At 44.7% G+C, this 20,438-nt stretch overlaps 1 protein-coding gene across 4 annotated transcripts in view; it reads right to left on the bottom strand.

The window, feature by feature from the left end:
* Window positions 1-1,103: 1,103 nt before the first annotated feature.
* The window catches only part of Fam168a (family with sequence similarity 168 member A), a 164,326-nt gene continuing 144,991 nt past the window's right edge, over window positions 1,104-20,438 (bottom strand). For 2 of the 4 annotated variants that reach the window (XM_020176705.2, XM_020176706.2), the window contains 5 exons: window positions 16,991-17,116; window positions 10,948-11,090; window positions 9,144-9,318; window positions 7,175-7,305; window positions 1,104-6,556 (listed from right to left, as the gene is read on the bottom strand). In XM_020176705.2, the coding sequence (XP_020032294.1) occupies window positions 7,193-7,305; window positions 9,144-9,318; window positions 10,948-11,090; window positions 16,991-17,116 (557 nt within the window). In that variant the 3' untranslated portion in view covers window positions 1,104-6,556; window positions 7,175-7,192. The remainder of the gene's footprint in view (window positions 6,557-7,174; window positions 7,306-9,143; window positions 9,319-10,947; window positions 11,091-16,990; window positions 17,117-20,438) is intronic. The other 2 variants (XM_074083475.1, XM_020176709.2) reach the window with 1 other exon arrangement.

The raw sequence follows: 20,438 nt of genomic DNA, 5'->3' as shown, positions 1-20,438 counted from the left end.
GACAGGGAACAGGAAATTCAGATGTGTAGGAGGTAAAACTGACAGCACCTGATGACTGGATGAGGCCACATGGCCTCAACCGCCCTGTAACTATAAACCACCAAGCTCCCCCTTGGCTTTCCATCTGCCAGCCCCACTGTGGTGGGGAGGAGCAAATGCAATGAGTTTCCACCCTTTATGAAAAGGTCTCCTCCAGGGTGGACAGAATGTGGGCTTTAGTGACTGGGTTTTGGAGCCAGACCAATTGTGAGTTCCAACCACCCCTCACCAGCTCTGTAACTTTGGCTCTTGACCTCCTCAGCTGCCCCTCAGATGGGACTAAAGATAGAGCTTTAGTCAAAAGAAGCAGAAAGTGAGTGGCAAGCCCAGCCACAGAGGAAGCACTCTGTAGTTGGTAGATCTCTCCTAGGGCCTAACACAAATGCTCTACCCGAGCTACACCCCAGCTTCAATAGATGTTAGCTCCTAATGGCCTCACTGAGCTCCCATTCACACAACTTGATCCAAATGCTGAAGCTGACACTTCCAGTTCCTATCCACTGTGAGACTCTTTTGGTGTGCTTTGGTTTGGTTTTTGAGACAGGGTCTCACTATGTAGCCCAGGGTGGTCTCAAACTCTTGGTTCACCTGCCTCAGCCTCCAGAGTGCTAGCATTAAAGCTGTGAGCCACAACACCCAGCTCAGAGCAGCTATTAGTGGATTAAAAACAAGTGTAGAACTGACTTGGTTTGAGGAAGCCCAGACAGACATTCACTGGTCCAAGTGGTGATTTTCTGTGCCTCCCTCCCCCAAGAACCACTCAGTCTGGTCACCTAAGACTTTTTTTTTTTTGGGGGGGGGAACTTTTTTTTTTTAATAGTCATTGAGAATGTTCTACAGCTTACAGTAAATATCATAGTTACAAACTCTTGGCCAATCTTTCAGAGTGATCACTATCTGATCTTCAAAACAAAATGAAACGAAACCCAAAGTAATCCAAAACAACAAAACAAAACCAGATTTACACTTCATACACACAAGTGAGGCCAAAGGGCTTTCCAATCTTTACATTCCAGGTTGTGTTTTGAAAACACATCTAAATTCTTTGATCAAACTACTTGGAAGACACTGGTCAAAGGTTTATTATTATTATCATCATCTTTAAACACTTTTATTTTTTAAAATGTGAGTTCCAATAAAATTTAAAAATTAGATTCCAACCTGTAGATTAAAATGAATTAAAAAATACAAAATCATATACAACGCTCTCTTCACAAGGATGTTACATGCCATGAGGACAGGCTTCTCTGTCGTGTGATATGAACGAGGGATGCAGATGCCTTCAAGTCAGGAAAGGGACAAGCCCTTGGCCTTGCAAGATCATCAAAGAAAATCCCAGGTGCCAGAGGCTTAGCCTGACCTCTTGTGGGGAAGGAGGATCTCAAGTCACAAACCAGATCATCTGGTTGACCCAACAAGAAGGTCTCTGGGCCAGTCCTGCTCTTTCCCTGACTCTTAGGCACGAGGAGGAAGGCTGGAGCCTAAGGATGGCTGGTCTTGCTAGGGTCAGGTCCAAAGCCGATTTCACTCATTTGATTCCCATGGGCTAGTACTCATTTGCAAAGCTGTTTTATCTGTTCTCTTTAGGAAGGAAAACCCCCACTCTACAGGGAGACTCTATAGGTAGAGGAACTCACTGCCACAAGGATGCCTAGGGCTATTGATGCAGTCACAGGGAGGCAGATGTTCTTGGGTCCCTTAATGGGTTTGTGGCAGCCAGTTCCAATTCTTGTGTTCCTCAGCTGGCCTCTGGGATGGACTCATTAGCGTGCAAGGTAGGAAATATACACTGGGGAAAATGAGTGAGTGGGACCCAAGTATGGCTCAGGTAAGGTTGGCCATGGAAATACTGAAAGCTGGCCTACCAGAAATTTTGAAGGCTGGGTCCTATAATCATATAATGCTAAATTTCAGAAGTTTTCTAGGAGAGGTGGCAATAGATGGGTGAAGGACAAGCCCAGCAGCCACCTGGCATGTGAGGCCCAAGTGTCTAGACGCTTACGGGTGGAATCTCACCAGTTAATCTGGCTGAGTTTCTTAAACTAATCCTGCTTTTGAACGTTTGTGGGCCTGGACTCCAGGGAGTTGCACACCACCAAGCGCCTGCTTCCCCTTGCCCTCTCCATCACCCAGTCTGCCCTTCTAGATTCTCAAGCCTGCAAGATGCTAGGGGCTGTACACCCAGTAGTATGTGGTGATACAGATGAAAAAACAAAGCTGGCACTGTCCACCATGCTGTATGTGAGGAGCTACATCACGGTGGATGGTGACCGATCCAGCCAGAATGCTATGATGAAGATCATAGGACTCAGAGCAGGTTCTTGCCAATGAGCAGAGCCAAGGAATTTGATGTGCAGCTCAGCCAGTGCCTTGCTGAATGTGTTCTATCTGCACAATGAGGATGCCAGAAGTTGGTGACCAACAGGCTCGTCCTATTTTTAAACTCCATATGATTCATTTCTGAAGGCCTTTAACAAAGCAAGCCAAAAAAGCATCCCGTTTTCTGAGAGGAGACTACCTCAAATTTGAAATAATTTGGGTGGCCAGGGGAAAGGATTAGGATACATACAGCCTACTTACTGGCCTGGTTCTCACCCATGATTGTGAGCTAAGACTCCAGTTGAGATAAGCTCTCAGCCACTCAAGGCTATGCCAGGTCCCACTGAAGTGCTATCTTGCTGGATCTGGACAGGAGTCAGAAAGCCAGGATGTGCAGGCTTCCTAGACATGGGCCTTTCAATAGGAAGATGCCTGGTGCTATCCTTGTTTACTGTTCAGATTAGGCCTTCTGTTGCAAATTCTCATGCTCTCTGTGCTGCCATGTGACATGCTTCTGGGTCACCAGGGCCCATCACAGGTCTCGGCCCAAAGCAGAAGTTCATAAAAATCTGCTTGGCCGAGAGAACCGAACCTCCTAGGTCTCCATAGTCTTCCTCTACTTGGGGGCAGACGGGTAGACTCAAGAGACCCAGCAGGTGGCAGCAGAAAGAGCAGAGAATTTGAAGAATTCAGATCTTGGCTGTTGCACTTACAAGCTGTCTGTCCTTTGGCAGATAGCTTAACCCTTCTAAGCATTAGATTCTCATCTATTGTCAAAACACTTTACATGTCAAAAGAGCTTTGGACAGGTATATGTGACCTTATTGAATATTCAAGGAAGGGGATATGCACTTTCGGGTCACTGACATAAGAACGAGAACAGTAACTGTTACGTCATGGGAAGAAGTATGTATTATGTATTTTTTCCCCACAGCATTGTAAAAGATTGTTTCAGGCTTTCACTATTATGGGTCAATCCAATTTCCAGATTCAAACTTTTTGGACTCTAGGCTGTGAAGACAGACTCAGGTAGTAGGTGGGGGAAGCCAAGAGGGTTGGCTGGTGAACTGAACCACCTTTTCTCCTGGCCCTGGCCACTAAGTTGCTGAGCTGGGGAGAGGTAGAGGTGTGGGAAGGAGAGAGGGTATATGTGCTAATGCCAGTGCTGCAGCTCACTAAGTCACATGTACCTGTCCCTTGTCCTAGGAGAGGGAGGGCCCTTCTAGCTCTGACCTACCCAGCTTGACCACCGGGCCATCCAGTCTTTGTGAATGGTACAGTACCTCCTGCTAGATGCCTGTGACCTTGCCAGGAGCTTTGTTCATCCTACCTGAGGCACACACTACCCCACTCTCCTGGGCTCAGTTACTTTGCAGCAACTCCCTAAGCTTGGGCAGGCTTGTAGATCTCTGTCAAACAAGAGGTTGAGGCTCAGGTGCTCATACTGAAAAGGGGGAACTGGGCCTGGCTCCTCTAGAACACAGCATTTCAATGCTTATTTTTACATTTTAAAAACACATATGACATAACCTTTAGGGGGCCTCCCTTTGATCTCAAATTACATACCAGAGTTAAGAGCAAAGACGCTTGGGTATATGAGCTTGTGTGAGTCAGGCTGAGAGAGAAAGAGATAGGAGCCAGCCTGGGATTCATCTTATCAGGGTTAAGCCATATGACGGATGTTAAACTGCTCTGTGAACTATGAGATACAGGTATTTACTTTTACTCATGAGTGTAGAAAGAACAAAAGTTACAAGTCATTCCTAGGTCTCTTTTTTTTTTTCTCTTCTGTGGTCCCACGCAGCCCACCTGGAAGCAGCAGGGTCTAGAAATCCTATTAGGATTCCAGCTTCGAGTTCACTTTGGGCCATTTACTTTCCTTCTGGAATGTGTTTTCCTCATTTGTGAAATGAGTAGAATAACTGACCCTGTCTCTCTCTTAGGGCCAATAAATTAAAGGCTGTAAAGTGCTTTGAAATCTATAAAGCACCTGACAAATGCAAAAGTTTCCTATTATTATCATTATTGTTATTTTGGCATTTTAAAAACACATATGACATAACCTAGATAACCTTCACCTGCCTCTACAAAACAAAAACAGGTGGGAAGTGGCAGTGCCAGAAAAAAAAAGAAAAAAGAAATGGAGTAACACTGGAAATCTTTCTGTTGTTTTACAATGAAATTCTATCAGCACTCCAGAGCAGGCTACACAGAACAGCCGGGTTTTCTCTTACTAGTCCTGAAATTCCCAGCAAGGCTAGGAAGGTGGGGTCCCTAACTCCTAGCTCTGGGCCAGGGATGCTGATAGGCTCTGACCTCCTGGAGACAGTTTCTTGGGGTCCTTCCAGCCCAAGAGTGTCCTATTTCTTTCCTCCTTTAGGGGGACATGGGAAGCAGGGGGAAGGATATGTCCAAGTTTACATGAATTTAAAATGAAAAGTTACTAAAAGTCCCAAATGTTGTTAATGATCCCATTTTGTACAGTAAAATGTTCCTGCTCCACCCCAGAGGGGCTGCTGGGCAATCCAGGCTCCTGGCTGAGACTAGCAGGGACCTCCTTGTCCCAGGGGTCCCTCTTCTCCTGAATGAGCCCATGTCTGCTGGGCCTCATCCTTGTCCTCCTCTCCTGATGGCTCCCACTTTCTTCCTTTCTTCTTAGGATGAGAGGCTACTGTCCTAAAAGCATAGTCTCTCCTCTCCAGCCATCCCACCAGCTCCTTTTTCTAGGGGTAGAACCAGGTATAGGACGAAAATTCCAGATGTCTTCACAGAATTTCCAAATGCTATTTCTTCATTTGCAATTTCTGTTCCTGCCACCTGTCCCCATGTGGCCTCTGCCCAGTATTCAACCCCCGTCTTTGGAGTCCATGGGGGAAAAGAGCAGAAACAAGAGCCTAGAGATCATTCCAGAGCTCACCAGGTGTGGGTGCCGCAGATTTAATTTTTACAAAATCAAGCCAATCCATCCCTAGCTAAATTTTTTTAGGCAACATGTCACTAGGGAGGAAGGCTGCATTTAATGCTAATTTACTGAGAGGTCCTCTTCTCTGGGCCTCAGTTTTTTCATCTGTCAAACAGGGGAATGGATGAGATGATTGCTAAGGTCCCTTCAGTTCCATGAGTCTATGAAATGATTATTGCTATTGCTTTTCCTTCACTATCCTGACCTTCAGAGCCGCCAGCACCCACCTGGAATGTGGTTCCTTCACTTTGGCCATGAATGGCACAAGATAACCAAGAGCTTTGCCTGCCTGCCAGCCCTACAGACAGACAAGTGAGCCCTGGCACTGGAAAGGACAGAAGGGCAAGGGAGAGAAATGCCACAGGTACCCACTCTAATCAGGAGGACACTCCTCATTAGAATGGGTCCAAGGAGGGTTCAGAGACCGAGGTCTGGATTATGCAGGGAACCTGGCCTTGGGACACTGGGATCCCACCAGCCTGCAGCTGCTTGGCAGGTCTGAGGTCAAAATCATTTTTTGAGGAAGTGCCAGGTCAGTTAACATCACTGTGCAAATCAGAACGTCAGGCCCATACAATGTGGCCAGAGACCTTCCAAACCAATCAGGTGAGCACCTGTCTCCCTTTTTTCCCTCTCCTTTCCCACTGTGCCCTCCCTCCCGACACCCTTCCCTAAATTTCCCAAAGACTCTAGTTTTCCCAGGTTCTCAGCCTAGGGTATGAAGCTGCTAATAACACTCCTACATAATCAGGTGGTTTGCTCCTGGTCTGTTGCAATGGTTCTCAGAAGGTAATCTTAAGAAAAACCAGAGCAGTTACTGCTCAACAGTTCTGAGTTCTTACCTCAGACCTGAGGGCAACATCTATTTATGCTCTTCAAATGAAACTGAGCCTACAACTGAACCACTGCAATAAACCCCACTCTCTGCCTGCCACTGTACGGGGATCCTGGGGACAGGATACTTGAGGAAGAAAAGAAGTGTAGCAAGGACATGGTCTGGGCAGGCAGGAGGAAGAGACAGAGCTGGAAGGGCAGTGGCTAGCAAGGGGAGAGACAAGAGATTAGAAAAAGCAGCTTTTACAAAAACCAAAAATAAAAACCAAAACCATTAAAGATGCATAAAGTGACCCTTGCACTTCCGTTGTCTCTTCTTGCAAATAGAGGTGGTGCTGCTAGGGGACTGCTCCAGCACCGGTGTAAGACTTGAGTAGTTGCATACAATGTGTGACTCCAGATCTGGGGGAGGAATGGAAACCAAGAGACAGTGATATTCCACAGGCCACTTCAGGAAGCCTCTAGACCCCCTCCCCTTGACTGGGAGCCATAAATGGATCCCTCTGTGCCCTCCCGGAGGAGCTGCTGCTTCCCTGTCCTCCTCCCGTGGAACTGGTTAGTGCAGTTCACTGACATGCCTTAGTTGTTGCTGACGGCAGTAATGGGACTGCTGGTCAGGGCTGACACACAGTCTCCACGTGATTCCAACAGACCTAATCTCTGGTTTAGGTAAGATTTTATTTAATGTCTGAAGACCATATAGTAAAGAATTAGTAGTACAGGACAGGAGTTCAAGTCCCAGCTCAATTTTTACTGGCTGAGTGGTGTTGAGCTATGTATTTATCTACAAAACAGAGCCAATGATTCTTACTTCACAGAGCTGCTATGAAAATTTTGAGTGCAGTAAAGTATGTAGCATGACAGTTATTAATAAAAGCAGTATAACAGACTGTGGAACAGGAAAGCAACTGATAACTGACACCTGCCCCTGCAACACCTGTGCTCCAGGCTCAAGCCAAGAGCTTTGAGGCAGTTGCTGTATATGTCCCCTCCCATTTCTCCCACCTTGGCCCCACTCACTTGGATGGGCTGCAGGCTTTACCAGTGCGGGGGCACATAGCTGTAAGCTGGGGTTCCTTGGGCCCTGTATGTGGGCATGGAGACAGGGTGTGCTCCAATTGCAGTGTGCTGGGGTGTAGTCAGCAGAGTACCTGGGCATCCAGAGAAAGAAGAGGAAACCTGATGAGGCTGTACCAGGGGACAAGGACAAAGAGGATGAAACCATGGTCGTCTGCATGGCTGCTCCCTCTATCTAAGCTCCCATCTCCCTGTCCCTTTATCTTGCAAGGCAAGTGTCCCTCTAAGGAAGGAACTTTGTGGATGCCAGAGAACAGAATCAATCACTATTCTTTGGAAATCTCCCTTTACTTTTCTTTGCATGCTTTTTTTTTTTGGTGGTACTGAGATTTGAACTCAGGGCCTCATGCTTGCTAGGCAAGCACTGTACCACATAAGCCACACCTCCAGCCCTTTTTGCTCTGGTTATTTTTGAGATAGGGTCTTGCTTTTTGTTCAGGCTGGCCTGGATGGTGACCTTCCTATTTTATCCTTCCCACTGTAGCTGGGATGACATAAGCCACCATGCCCAGCTTTTTCTCTGTTGAGATGGAGCCTCGTGAACTTTTTTGACCGGGCTGTCCTGGAACCATGATCTTCCTAAGGTGTAGCTGGGATAAGAGGTGCACAGAATCAGGTCCAGCTATTGGTTGAGAGGGGGTCTCACACACTCTGGGCTAGTCTCTAACTGTGATTCTCCTGATTCAACCTCCCATGTAGCTAGGATTACAGGTATGAGCCACTAGCACTCAGCTGGCTTATTTTTTATGAGATAGGGTCTTGCTGACTATTTCTGCCAGGGCTGGCTTCAAACTGCAATCCTCTTGTCTCCACCTTATAAGTAGCTGGGATTATAGGCATGTACCACCATGCCTAGCTCCCTCTGTATAATTATTTATTGCACAAACACACAGAGTAGTAATTGTTGGTGTTTGTGATTATATCTCCCACACTACACTGGGCAAGGCTCTGCTGTGACCTATAGAAATCTGGTCCCCAGGACCTGAAACAACAGGGTCAGCACTGAGCAGGTATCTGGTAGCTTGCTAGTGTAAGGGGCAAAATAAAATCTAAATGCCCACTCTACCCCTGTGCTCTCTTTCCTCACATGGTGACTTAGCTGGTTCTTTAAAACTTGGTGGTCACAGCCCACTGGTATTCTCACACCCTTCATGGGAATACCTGTTTTTATCCCAAGGTGTCCACTCACCCAAAGACCTTCCTAAAGCTCTGCTCCCTCACCCACACTCTCAAGGTTTTGTAAGGCAGTGCTCTGGTTTGATTTCTGGCATGGGAGGGGAGTCTTCAGGGACTACTGCCTCCCTCATCTCTTACAATTAATATGGGACCAGGCCTTATGCTCCTGCTTGCTAAATAACATTGCCTCTTGCTGCTACTGGAAGCCTACCTTAAACTACACTGACAGCCTCCTCACTGGCCTCCTTGTTTCCAGCCTCTCCATTGCTTATCCTGCCTCCAGCCTACAGCTAGACATCATGTTCAAACACAACCTCGTCTATCCCATGCTTAACGCCCATTGTTAGTTCCCTTACCTAATGGTACCCAAGTCTTTTCATCATCATATCCTTGCAGAGGTACCAGCCACCCTTCTACTCCCATGCCTCTATTTCCTAAATTCCTTAGTCCCTTTGCATTCTGTGAACCTGCCACACTCACTTCTGCCTGCACTATTCTTCCCTCTTTCACACCTGTGCATAGCCTCCATTTACCCTTTAAGACCTAGCTCAATACGCCTTTCTTGATGAAGCCTTTCTCAACCCTGCAACAGAATCACAGGGTCCTTCCTCTGGCTTCCTGAAACCACCTGACACACTACTTCACCTGCTGTGCTACAGCCAGTTCCATGATTATTCCCTGCTGTCAGGAGTTCCTGGAGAAGAGTGAAGAACACTGAAGCAGATGCTGCCCTCACCTGCTGACATCGCCATGGTGGTGCCTGCCACCATGCCCATGGCCACTCCGTTGGTCCTGGGGGCAGCAACAGGTGCCGGGTAGATGGCAGAGGGAATGCTGTTAGGCTGGACAACCGTGGTATGGTGGATGACATGGGGCTGGGCAGCATACACCGGCTGTGTATAGTAGGCTCCCTGGGGGAAAGAGGCTTAGGTCACATAGGCTCTTGGCAAGGTGGCAAGATGTGGAGAAGAAAGGGTGGGGGGGGGTTCTGTTTTTCCTAGTCCCTAGGGATGGGCTGAGAGAAGCACTGATCCAGAGACACAAGATCTAAGCCCCAGATGGGGCTATGCTTTGTCTCCCTATGTGACAGTTCCTATGGTCATTTCAGTGCTGGCTCAGCTTGGTCTGAAAAGCAAAGCTCTTCCCCTGTCCTGCCTTGCTCCTTGGGCTGCTCTGAAAACCTAATGGGGTAACCTTTACCCTGACTTTAACATTATAATAATTTATATTTTATTGCAGTGTACTTTTATAAGCTGCCTAAAATTTAATTCCTTTTTTTTTCTTGGTGGTACTGGGGTTTTGAACTCAGGACTTTATGCTTGCTAGGCAGGTGCTCTACCACTTGATCCTTTCTGCCGGCCCAAGCTGCCTAAAATTTACAAGTAGGGACTACAATCAATCAACAGATGCACAGGGCTGAGAACTCCAGAGCACTTGTACACTTATCCTGAAGGATTTTCAGCAGTGTTATCATACTGGTGCAAATGCTGGCAGCTTACACTCTGAAACTGCCACCAAATGGACATTTCCCAAGATGTCTCTTACTATCTATGTCCCCTCTGACCAAAGGTGAGAATGGAGACAATAATCTGAGGTGACTTCCCAGTGCCCAGATCACAAATCTGAGGTGACTTCCCAGTGCCCAGATCACAAGACTGCTTCCTGCTGCTATAGTCCCTGGGCCTGCTGACCCCTGGAAGGAGACAGACCCCCTGAGATAATCTGAATCCAGAAATTCTCAAATCTTAATACTAAATAATGACAAAAGGCTCACTGTAACTTCATAGGTCTGAGAACATAGTACAAGGTACCGTACATGAATGAGAAAAACTGATCTCAAGCCTTTTTTTTAATGTTTTGCATTCTATTCTATAATACAGCTAGTTTTTAAACTAAAGAGAAAATGCTCTCCCCACCTTCACATCTCATGTAGAATTGTCACTCCAAAAAAATGTGCCAGGCAATGTTGGAGCCTCATATGGTCCCTTCTCAAATCAGTTCCCTCCAAGTGCACACATTCTGCAGCCAAAGGAGCCCAGACAGTAGCGCTATGGCACACTTAAGAATTAAGAATAACTTGCTCAAGGTCACAGAGGGCACTGGTAGCAGATCTTCTCCTTCCTACTTGGCTCAAAAACTTTATCAAGGAAGGGTGGATATGAGGGTGGGAGAGAGAAGACCAAGAGATTACAGGGTCTCATCCTGACTCAAGGAATACCTCACTGTATGATCTTGGACAAACCATTCCCCTTTCTGGGTCTCAGCTTCCCTACTTGTTTAACAAAAGAATTGAACTAGATGATGTCTAAGAGTTTGTGCTCTTCTGATATCTGAGCTCTGTTAATCTGAATGACTCTGTGCTTTATCTCTTTAGGGGCTTACCTGGAGTGAGAGTAAGCAGACTGCAGGAACACTGCTTCAGTGATATCAAAGTGATGGTTGGTCAGACCCATGAACTCCCATTTCTCTTTCTTACCCCATCCCACCCAGGCTGGAGGTTCCTGCAGAAGAGATTGGTCCAGACCTCCATGTACACCTACCTGGGCATACAGATTCTGCTGGGGGTAGGCACTTCTGATTGGATACATGGCCGTCTGATAGGGGTTGGGTGATGGGGAATAGGGGGGCGGAGCAGTATTACTCTGGGTTGGTGGGACCTTGTATGGTGTCCCTGCAGTATATCCTGTATCAAGGCAATAAGAGAAACCTCCAGTTAGTTGGCAGAACAGCATTGCTAGAAGGCAGCAGATCCCAGTCAAAATTCCTCAGACAAAGATGGGCTTAATCAAGGCTGGAAACACAGATGAGGACAAACAAGAGAAACAGGGCTCTGCCCAGAGAACCCTGCTCCCAGGGCAGCTCCCCTGTCCTGGTGCACAGGGCCGCATTAAAGATTTGGGCAACTTTTACTTCTCTAGGTTTCAGGGATCTCATCCATAAAACAAGAGGCCAGAAGCAGATGGTCTCTTATGGGACTCTTTCAGCTCTGACAGCCTGGGGTTTTGAGTTGCCTTTATGAGAAAGGCAGGTGCACACAGATGGAAGCCCTTCAGTCCATGCGTTCCTTATTGCTACGCTGCCTTCTTGCTTTTCACTCAGCACCCCACAGGATCTTTTGCTGTTGGTTCCATCTTGCTCTCTCCCCTTTCTCTCTTTTTCTTCTTGTATCTTTCTCCCTTTATGGACTTCCATCAACCACAGTCCCCTGCTTCCTAACAAATTTGAAGGTAAAACTCCCATTTAAAACACTCAGAAATCCTCATCTTCTGAGATGTTGAAAACTTTGCCTTTTAGAGCTGGCCTTTTCTGTCTTCCTGGGGCTGGGAGAAGGGTCGTTTCTGCTCCAAAGGCCTGAAGTAAGGGAATACAGATTCATAATTGCCCATGTCTCTGCCTCAGCAGGATGGACAAAAGCTGGGACTCAGAAGTCAGACCCCAAGAAGCTCACAAGTGGCTATGTGAACAGTGCTGCCTGTGAGGTCTCTGAAAAGGGAGTCACAGGAAGAACTTGAACACAGGTACTCAGGAACAAGACTTTGTCTTTATAGCATCACCAAAGGGACTCATCCCATGGAACCAAGTGATCATGAAGTGACTCCAGCTCTCTCACTTTACACAAAGGGATCCTGAGACTCAGAAAGGTCAAGTCTTTTTAGTTTAGAGTCTTTAGACTACTTTCTGAGTTGAAGGGACAGTGCCAGGGAGCCTTGGCTTTGAAGCCCAGTGGGGAGGTGTTGGGGTGGCTTCTTCCTGTTTTGGGTAGGTCTGGCTGACATCACTGAACCTCTCTGGGATTCGGCTCTTTCACCTATAATATGCTCACCAAGGACCCTTTTAGATCTAAGGGGCTGTTTCTGCAAGAAGGGCCTAGGGGCAGAGTGGAGCTGGGTTTTGTTGAAGAGATCTAGGCTACATTCTGGCTTTGTGTGACTTGGGTAATGAATGCCAAATTTCTGGGCCTTAGTTTCTTATTTAGGAGGGGAGGGGAAATTTTTAAAATAATAGGGTGAACTGTAAATCTCTAACATGGGGATATGCAGGAAACTTTTTTTCCCAAATTTATTTTACCACAGAATCTTTTATTCATACTTTTAACATTGAAGATAGGCAATCTCCAGACTGTGGTTTTCTATAACTGCAGCTTGTTTTGTTAAATAAAACTGTAAGGTAACATGGCCACATTTACTTGTTTACATACTATTGCTACTTTCCTAGTTAGAGAGACTGTATGGCGCTATGGCCTGAAAAGCCTAAAGTATTTATTGTCTGGCCCTTTATAGGAAAGTTTATTGACCCTGACTTAAAGGAATAAAACAAGGTATAGAGGTACTGGGGGTACAGCTCAGTGACAGAATGCTTGCCCAGCTTGCACGAGGTCATGGGTTTGATGCCCAACACCACATACACACACCCGAAAACAAAACAAAACTGAGGTATAGAAAGTCCTGCCGAATCGAAAGGGTTTCTTTTCCATGCTAGAGAGCAGGAAACCCTGAATCCGAAGGTGCCTATCTTGGAAAGCACTACAGCAGAGAGCAGTGAGTACGAGCACCCAAACTTCAACTCTTGCTACTACTGCCTATGGAATACATCATCTCCTCACCTGTGAAACAGCATAGTAACAGTACCTACTTCACAGGGCTACTGTGACAAATACATTGGTAAGTGCACTGCATTTAATACTTGGCTTGATATATTACAAGCACTTCCTGCAGGTTAGCTATTTTTTTTTTTCTCTCTCTCTCTCACTACGTAGAAAGATAGGAATGCCCTGGAGGTAGGCAAGTAGAGACCAATCCAAGAGACTAAAAGAGACAGAAAGCTAAACTTTAAGAACTACTATGGTTTATTCCAACTTGGAACACAGATTCCAGGACTCTTAAGATTCTAAAATTTTCTGGTTAAGATGCTGTGATTTTATGATTCTTCAACAAGCCTTTATGCTGCTGGAGAGTGTGCTCTGGAATTTTTATCTTCCCCAGGAAAGGCATACTACCCACTCTGTGCTACAAGGACAACCATATTACAAAGTGTTGCGACTGTCCCTCTGAGGAAAATCAAAAGATGCCAAGAGACTGCAGTCGAATTTGGATTCCACATCTAAGAATAACCTTGTCTAAGAATGTGTTCCTTTCTTCATGTTATGAAATGAGACACACATACTCAGAATACAAATCGGTAGCCCTAACACCCTTGGCAGCCAAAGAGATGCTATTGTAGATGAAGGCTCTGCTTGCTAGACAGTTCAGGATGACAGAAACAGAACTGCAAAGACCCTAGACAAGATCCTGGGAGGAATAGATGCTAAAAAAGAGTGACTGCTCACAGAGGCACTTCCTCTAACCACATGATTCTCAATGTGACCATGTGGGTCAGGAGGGTCTTAATCGAAGCTGCTGAAATTGTCCAGGCTCAAAGCCTGGGCTCCTTCAGGGCATCAGCCCATCTCTTCTCTCGGGGAATATTTTCATTTGGATTAAATAGTTTCAAGGCTTTTCTGGTGCTGACATTCTAAGTCTTTAATTATTTCAGCAGGAATTTTCTGAGGATCTCATTGCAGAAGACTTTCTGTGAATAGCTGATGATCCTATCCATACCCTCAGAGAATACTGAACATTTCTCTGGGGCTATGGCCTGGGATACCTTGTTTATCACAAAGTCAGGGTTTATTACTTCATGTATCTAAGTAAAAGAACTCAGACTTCCTGTCAAAACAAATCATAGGTTTTTACCCAAATAAACTTTTTACTCACTGGAGGCCTGGCTACCCTGAAAGGAATTCTAAATCTACAGGTCACAGAATGAGGATTTGGAATGCAATGCCTTCAGGACATTAGAGGCTAACATTCAACCTTTCAGAGGAAGAACTGGAGCCCAGAAGAACAGCAATTTTCCCAAAATTGCATAGCAAATTAATGTAAAGCTAGGTCCAGAGTTCAGTGCTTTCCTATGCATTGGGTAGAGCTCTTTCTGAGTTAATAGTCTCTGCAGTACAATTCTGGGCATTTGGTATATTTGGCCTTTGTGTCTTGTTTCACTAAAAGCAGCATCATGAGAGAAGAAAGGAATTTTATCACTAGAAATCCCAGCTCTGCCTTATAAAAGAGACATTGTTTATGATGCCTGTTGTTTGTCTCAGGTTCCTAACCATATTTTTAGGTTCCATTGAACAGGACAATAAAGAGAGTGTGTACATTAGCAAGATAAAACCTTTATAGCTCTCTCCTGAATCTCTCTTCACTGTCATAACCTTTTTCAGTTGCAGAGTTCCTACCACCTTCAAAAGCATGGATTTTCATATCATGGGCGCCTTTTAGACTAATCGGTTTATTGATCATCAGATTTATATGTCTGGACAAAACAAAGCGTTCTGTCTGAATTTTGCCTTGACCCCTAACTCTCTTTGTTGGTAGTTGAACAAGGGAGTGCTAAATAAGTAGAAAGGAGATCTAATTACAAACAAGCTTAGCAAGTGTTGGTAAAATTAAACTGAATTTGTCAAATGTTCTGTGGCACTAGAAATCTGAATGCTGAGAGAAGCCTTCATGAGTTCAAGTGGGTAAGTCAATCACACACAACTGTGTTAAAAAAATTACACAGGTTTATATAGTACTTGCTTGAGACGGCTACACTTTGGTCCTTTCCAGGGACTTGACAGCCTGTCTGGCAGGGCAGAGTGGGATGTGGCTATGGGACATTTCAGGACTTCAGGAAATTTTCAAAATAGTAGAAGACAAGGCTTTGATACTCAGAATTCCTTACTGTGGAAAGGGTTTCTTCTAGGGGGAACAAGTATCCCATCCCGGGAGATGCATAAGCAAAGGTCTGATGGCCAGTTACTGGTGAGGGTGGCTGCAGAGGATCTTAGAGACAACCTAGTCCAAGGCCCTCATTTTACAGTTTAAAAGGCTAAGGTCCTAGGCATGGACATGAATTATTCAAGGCTATACAGAACCAAGTCTAGAAATTAACTCTGCATTTCTATTTTAGGCTTCTTTCTGCTAAACTGCAGTAGGTGGGCCTTTATGCATCCATATCCATATGCGTGGATACACAAGAGAACGTGTATGTGTCAATTTACACATATAGTTTTAATACAGTCACTCAATTCTATTTGAGGTATATGAAAAAACTCCCTAGGGCTATCATCCTTCTCTTAAATAGTAAAATCAACCTCAAGACAAAAGTAATAGAAAGCTGGTGGAATGGCTCAAGTGGTAGGGTGCCCCGAGTTCATCCCCATTACTGTCAAAAAAAGGGAAAAGAATCTTTACCTTATCTGAATGCTATTATTATTATTATTATTATTTTTTTTTTAGTTGTGTCACTTACTAGCTGGGTAGCACTGGCATATTACTTTTCTGAGCCTCAGCTTTCTAAGTGGGATGAGAATCCACCTAGTAACTTTCCAGGACTACAGTGATGACAGGATGGTTAGGAAAGCATATTCACCAAAAGGTGAGCTATGTTATGTAAGTGGACATTGACATCTAGGGACAATGATAACCAGAGAAAATGACATTGGGCATTTTAAAGAAAAGAAAAAAATACAATGAATTCTTCTAGTCTGCTTACTTAAAAGACTAACAATTCTCTGTAACTTTCTGCCGAGTACTTGTCTAGCCCCTTGCTGACACAACTTCACAAGTAAGTGTTCCCCCATACAAAGTCAACCATTTCTCTACTATATAGATTCCACAAGGCACCAAGTTCTTCCTTAGATGGAGTCAAAATTCCACTCAGTGACTGCTAAACAATGGTCCTCGTTTCCTCATCTGAACCATTTGTATTAAAAATCAGCTATGAAGATGACAGCACCAGTTACTCCGTTGAGCCTCAAGAAGAACATGACTGGCTGGTGCAGTGGCTCAAGTGGTAGAGTGCCTGCCTAGCAAGCATGAAGCCCTGAGTTCAAACCCCAGTACCACCAAAAAAAAAAAGAGTATGACTAACCTGACTGGCCTCTGGCTTTGGTCCATGTACATACCTTGCTCTGATAATGCAGCTTCCACCAGAGCAGTGTTTCTTCTACAGGGGGCAGTTTTGTTCCCCAGAGGACACTAGCCACATTTGGAGACATTTTTAGCTGTCACATGTGACATGCTTTGATACTGGCATCTAATAGGTAGAGGCCAAGGTTGCTGATAAACACCCTACAATGCAAAGGACCACCCCCAACAATAAAGAATTATCTGGCCCAGATGTCAACAGTGCTAAGGCTAAGAAACCTCGTGTTAGTGGGAAAGCCCCGCCCCTGTCCAAAAATACATGGGTCTTTAGAATGTACCCTCTGTCCTTTCTCCTGAAATGCAGTAACAGTTCTTCCCAAATCAAACTTCTTGGTCTTGTGAGTGCTTCCTTCTCCCTCCTTCACTGCTGTGTGTCTCCCTAAAGCTGGGTGTGATTTGATCAAAGAGAATGATCTTTCCTGTATGAGAAAGGTTAATTTTGCATGGGTAGGAGAACCTCTTAAATCAGTGTTTATATTATAATTATCATTTAAAAGATTTCCTCTCCTTTTTTGCTAAGAAGCAAATCAGTTCCAACCAAAGGGAACATGGAAAAGAGACAGGCTGTATTTACTGAAAGCCGCAGAGGATGCTTGGTAAGTTCGGTTCTCGGTCCCGGTGTCCACTGGGAGGTGGAAGGTGCCTTCAGTGCCACAGGAAGATGAGTTCTGTGGCCAGGCCTGTTTCATCAGCAGAGTGGCTTAAGGGAAGACACAAGAATGGCATTAGGCAGAAATAAGAAGTGGGCACCACCAGTTACAGACACAAAGCAAGGGGTCTTGTGCTAGACAGAACATACAACCCAAGGGCCTATTCAGACACACAGAATGATTCAGCCTTTCTGAGATGGGCGTAGGTTGGGAGGAGTGCTGAAGTGAACTTCCAAATGACTTAAAACTAAGGAAGCCTGCATTTAGAGAGTTAGGATTTTCTACCCACTACTAAAACCATGAAGATGCCCATGAATATAGCCTCCTTCTACCTGATCTTCTGGCCTAAGCCTCTGATATATTCCTTAGCTACTTTTTCATTAACATGAAACAACTTGGGAGCTTTTGAAGTTTATTGAGCCAGATCAACTGGTTTTTTTTTTTTTGGATGTCTGAGATCTCATCTGGAGGTATTTTTAGTAAGTTGCAAGTTGCTTTCAGAAGAGAAACTTACAAGTGGTTACCACATTACACGAACCCTGCTGGAATATCACCTCCTCTAAAAGAACTAAGTGGCCATGGCAGCTTAAAAGGCACAGGGCACTGCGGCTGCACTCCTAGCTATCCCTTGCTAACTCCTCCTGGACACCTCAGATAGACCTCTTGCATAACCCTGAATATTTCCTGCTGAGGTGCTACCGGGTGCCCCACCTGATGTCTCAAGTGAGTTACAGATGATTCTGTGGGCCATTACCAAAGTAAATGTCAAACTCAGGTGTGAAATAAAGATGAGGCCCAGTTTGAGATCTATAAAGACTTCCCAGACTGACTCAAAACTCAGCCTGAGAAATTTGAAAGGTGATATTTCATTTGTTCTAGAAGTAGGGAGTAACTAAGAAACTTACCGTCAAGATATCCTAAGGAGAAGGAGAGAGGAAATAAGGCTGCAGTGTTGTCTAACTTTTTGCTATATTTTCAAACACTAGAGGAGAAACATTCTTGACCCAAATTTCTACTTAGGATAGAAAGAACAATTTTAGCAATGTACTTCCACTTAAATAAGGTTTTGGAAGTCTCAGGTATGGGATGTTTCTAAATATATTAACAGAAGGTGGGGCTGTAATGTTAACAGTTAGATATACTTGAAACATTTTAACAAGGGTCTAAGTTAAAACAAGGTAGTATGAGAGGAGAGTATGCCTGTATACTCCAATTCCACCAGGACATGCTACCTCCAGAGAGATTTCATAACCCCTCTGCCTGCGTGGGTAGCAGTCTGTGACTGTTCTTCCCATTAGAGAAATAGGAGGGCTACAGAAGTTTAGGGACTTGGATGTTTTTGCCGAGCATCATTAGAAGGGAAGCTCTATAGGCTGACTGTGCTCACGTTAATGGCCTGAAATATATGCAGCGGATGCTGAGAAATGAGAAGGAAATCATGGGCAGGAAAGTGACACTAAAAGGAGAATTCTGACAAGAGAAATGGAGGCCTAGCAAAACGCTATGTAGAACCCAGGGCCTTTGCTAGATATCCAGATACAGCTCTGTAGACCCTGCAGGAGGAGGGGTGTGTATTTTAAATAATCTTCTTGGGTTTCTTTTAGGGGGTGGGATACTGGTTTGAAGGGGGTTCATTAAGGATCCAATTAATGCTGAAAAATCTTATCAAGATTGACACTCCATGTGGCTGGAAAGCCATGGCCACCTAAAACAATTTCCTAAAAGTTAAAACATGTAGCTCTGATGCCCATAAGCCCTCACTGGGACTCTACCAAGGAGGAGGCCTGAATTTGGCTGTAGGAATTTGAAGAATTTAGAGGTCCTGATTCATTCCAGTTTGTTTTTCCTCCAAGTGGTAGTGGTAATTTTCATCATTAGCCAAAAGTCTGACATTAGCCTGACTTAGGATTGTGTGACAATTAAAGTAAGTCAAAATTAGCCAAAGAGTTCTGAGGCCTAATTGCACTTAGCACTGAGGGGAGTGCCGCAGTGGACAGAACACACATGGGTAAAGTCACTGCACACAAGGTACTTACATTCTAGCTGGGTATGCAACACAGTCACATGCCAACCAGGGAGTGAACAAGACAGCATGATATAGATTAACCAGGAAATAAGCAGATGCCACTGTGCCTTGACTGTCTTTCCTAAGTGATCATGTGAGTTCATGTGAGCTTACTATACATTTTCCTGAATAAAGAGGTAGTTTCTTCTGGTTTCATTGTAAGGAGAACAAATGATATTTTCTGTGCCTTCTCTGGATATTTAAATACTAAATAATTGGGTAAATGTGACTTAAACTGAAATCATAAATAGTTGGGTAAATGTGAAACCTAAAAACAAAACTCAAATACTAGCAGTCATCTTGACTTCTAATTAGTTAGCTGTACCATATAATCCTGCTTCTCCATGTACAACTCTAAAATAACCCATTCCGTTGTTGTTGGTGATTCAGAGCTCAGTTGCTGGATGAAACCAATCCCAACTGAAGCTTTTAGAGGCGTGGTGATAGAAGAGGCTGCTGTGATAGGTAGGCTTGTTCTTGGGTGCTAGAAGGGAACCACTTCCTAGAAATGTCTTCTATTTTGAACTGAGTAATACTTAAATATAAGCTTATCATTTGAAAACATTATTAAGTTGTATGCTGAAGACTAGTATATTTTATTATCTTTATTGTATGTGTTATTCTTCAAATAAAAAGGACAGACACAGCAAAAGGGAAAACCATTCACAGTGAAATCCTAGGGGCCCAGACACAGCAGGCTGCCTACATCCAGCTGCTGGATTGTTCACTTCCTGGATATGGGACCCTCACACCCTGACACTCGAACAATCTGTTAAGCACACTTACATAGAGAAAGGCAGCAAGGGACCATTATCCTGAACAATGTACTGAGTCAGGAAATCTGAGTTCTAGCCTGAGTTCTACCACTTATTAGCTGTGGGACCTTGGGCAAGTCACTTAATCTTTCTAACCTTCAGTTTTTTGCCTCATAAAATGGCAATAATAATCACTTCCTGACTGCTTCATAGCACTGATGTGAGGATCAAAACAAAGTGTCACCAGGTGCTAGTTGCTCATGCCTGTAATTCTAGTTACCGAGGAGGCAGAGATCAGGAGGATCATGGTTTGAGGCCAGCCCCGGGGAAATAGTTTGTGAGACCTTATCTCAAAAATATCCAATGCTCAAAAGGTCTGGCAGAGTGGATCAAGTAGAGCTCCTGCCTAGCAAGCATGAAGCCCTGAGTTCAAACCCCAGTACTGCCAGAAAAAAAAAAAAGTATCATCAGAACTTTCTAGTACGGGTAGCTGTTGGCTCTTCCATGGCCACAGTTGTGGACAGTTCCACTGCAAACTCTCAACATTTCTCA

Source organism: Castor canadensis, chromosome 1 (assembly GCF_047511655.1).
Source record: "Castor canadensis chromosome 1, mCasCan1.hap1v2, whole genome shotgun sequence".
Lineage (NCBI taxonomy): Eukaryota > Metazoa > Chordata > Mammalia > Rodentia > Castoridae > Castor > Castor canadensis.
The sequence above is the reverse complement of the archived record's forward strand: the minus strand, read 5'-3'. Positions and strand labels throughout refer to the sequence as shown.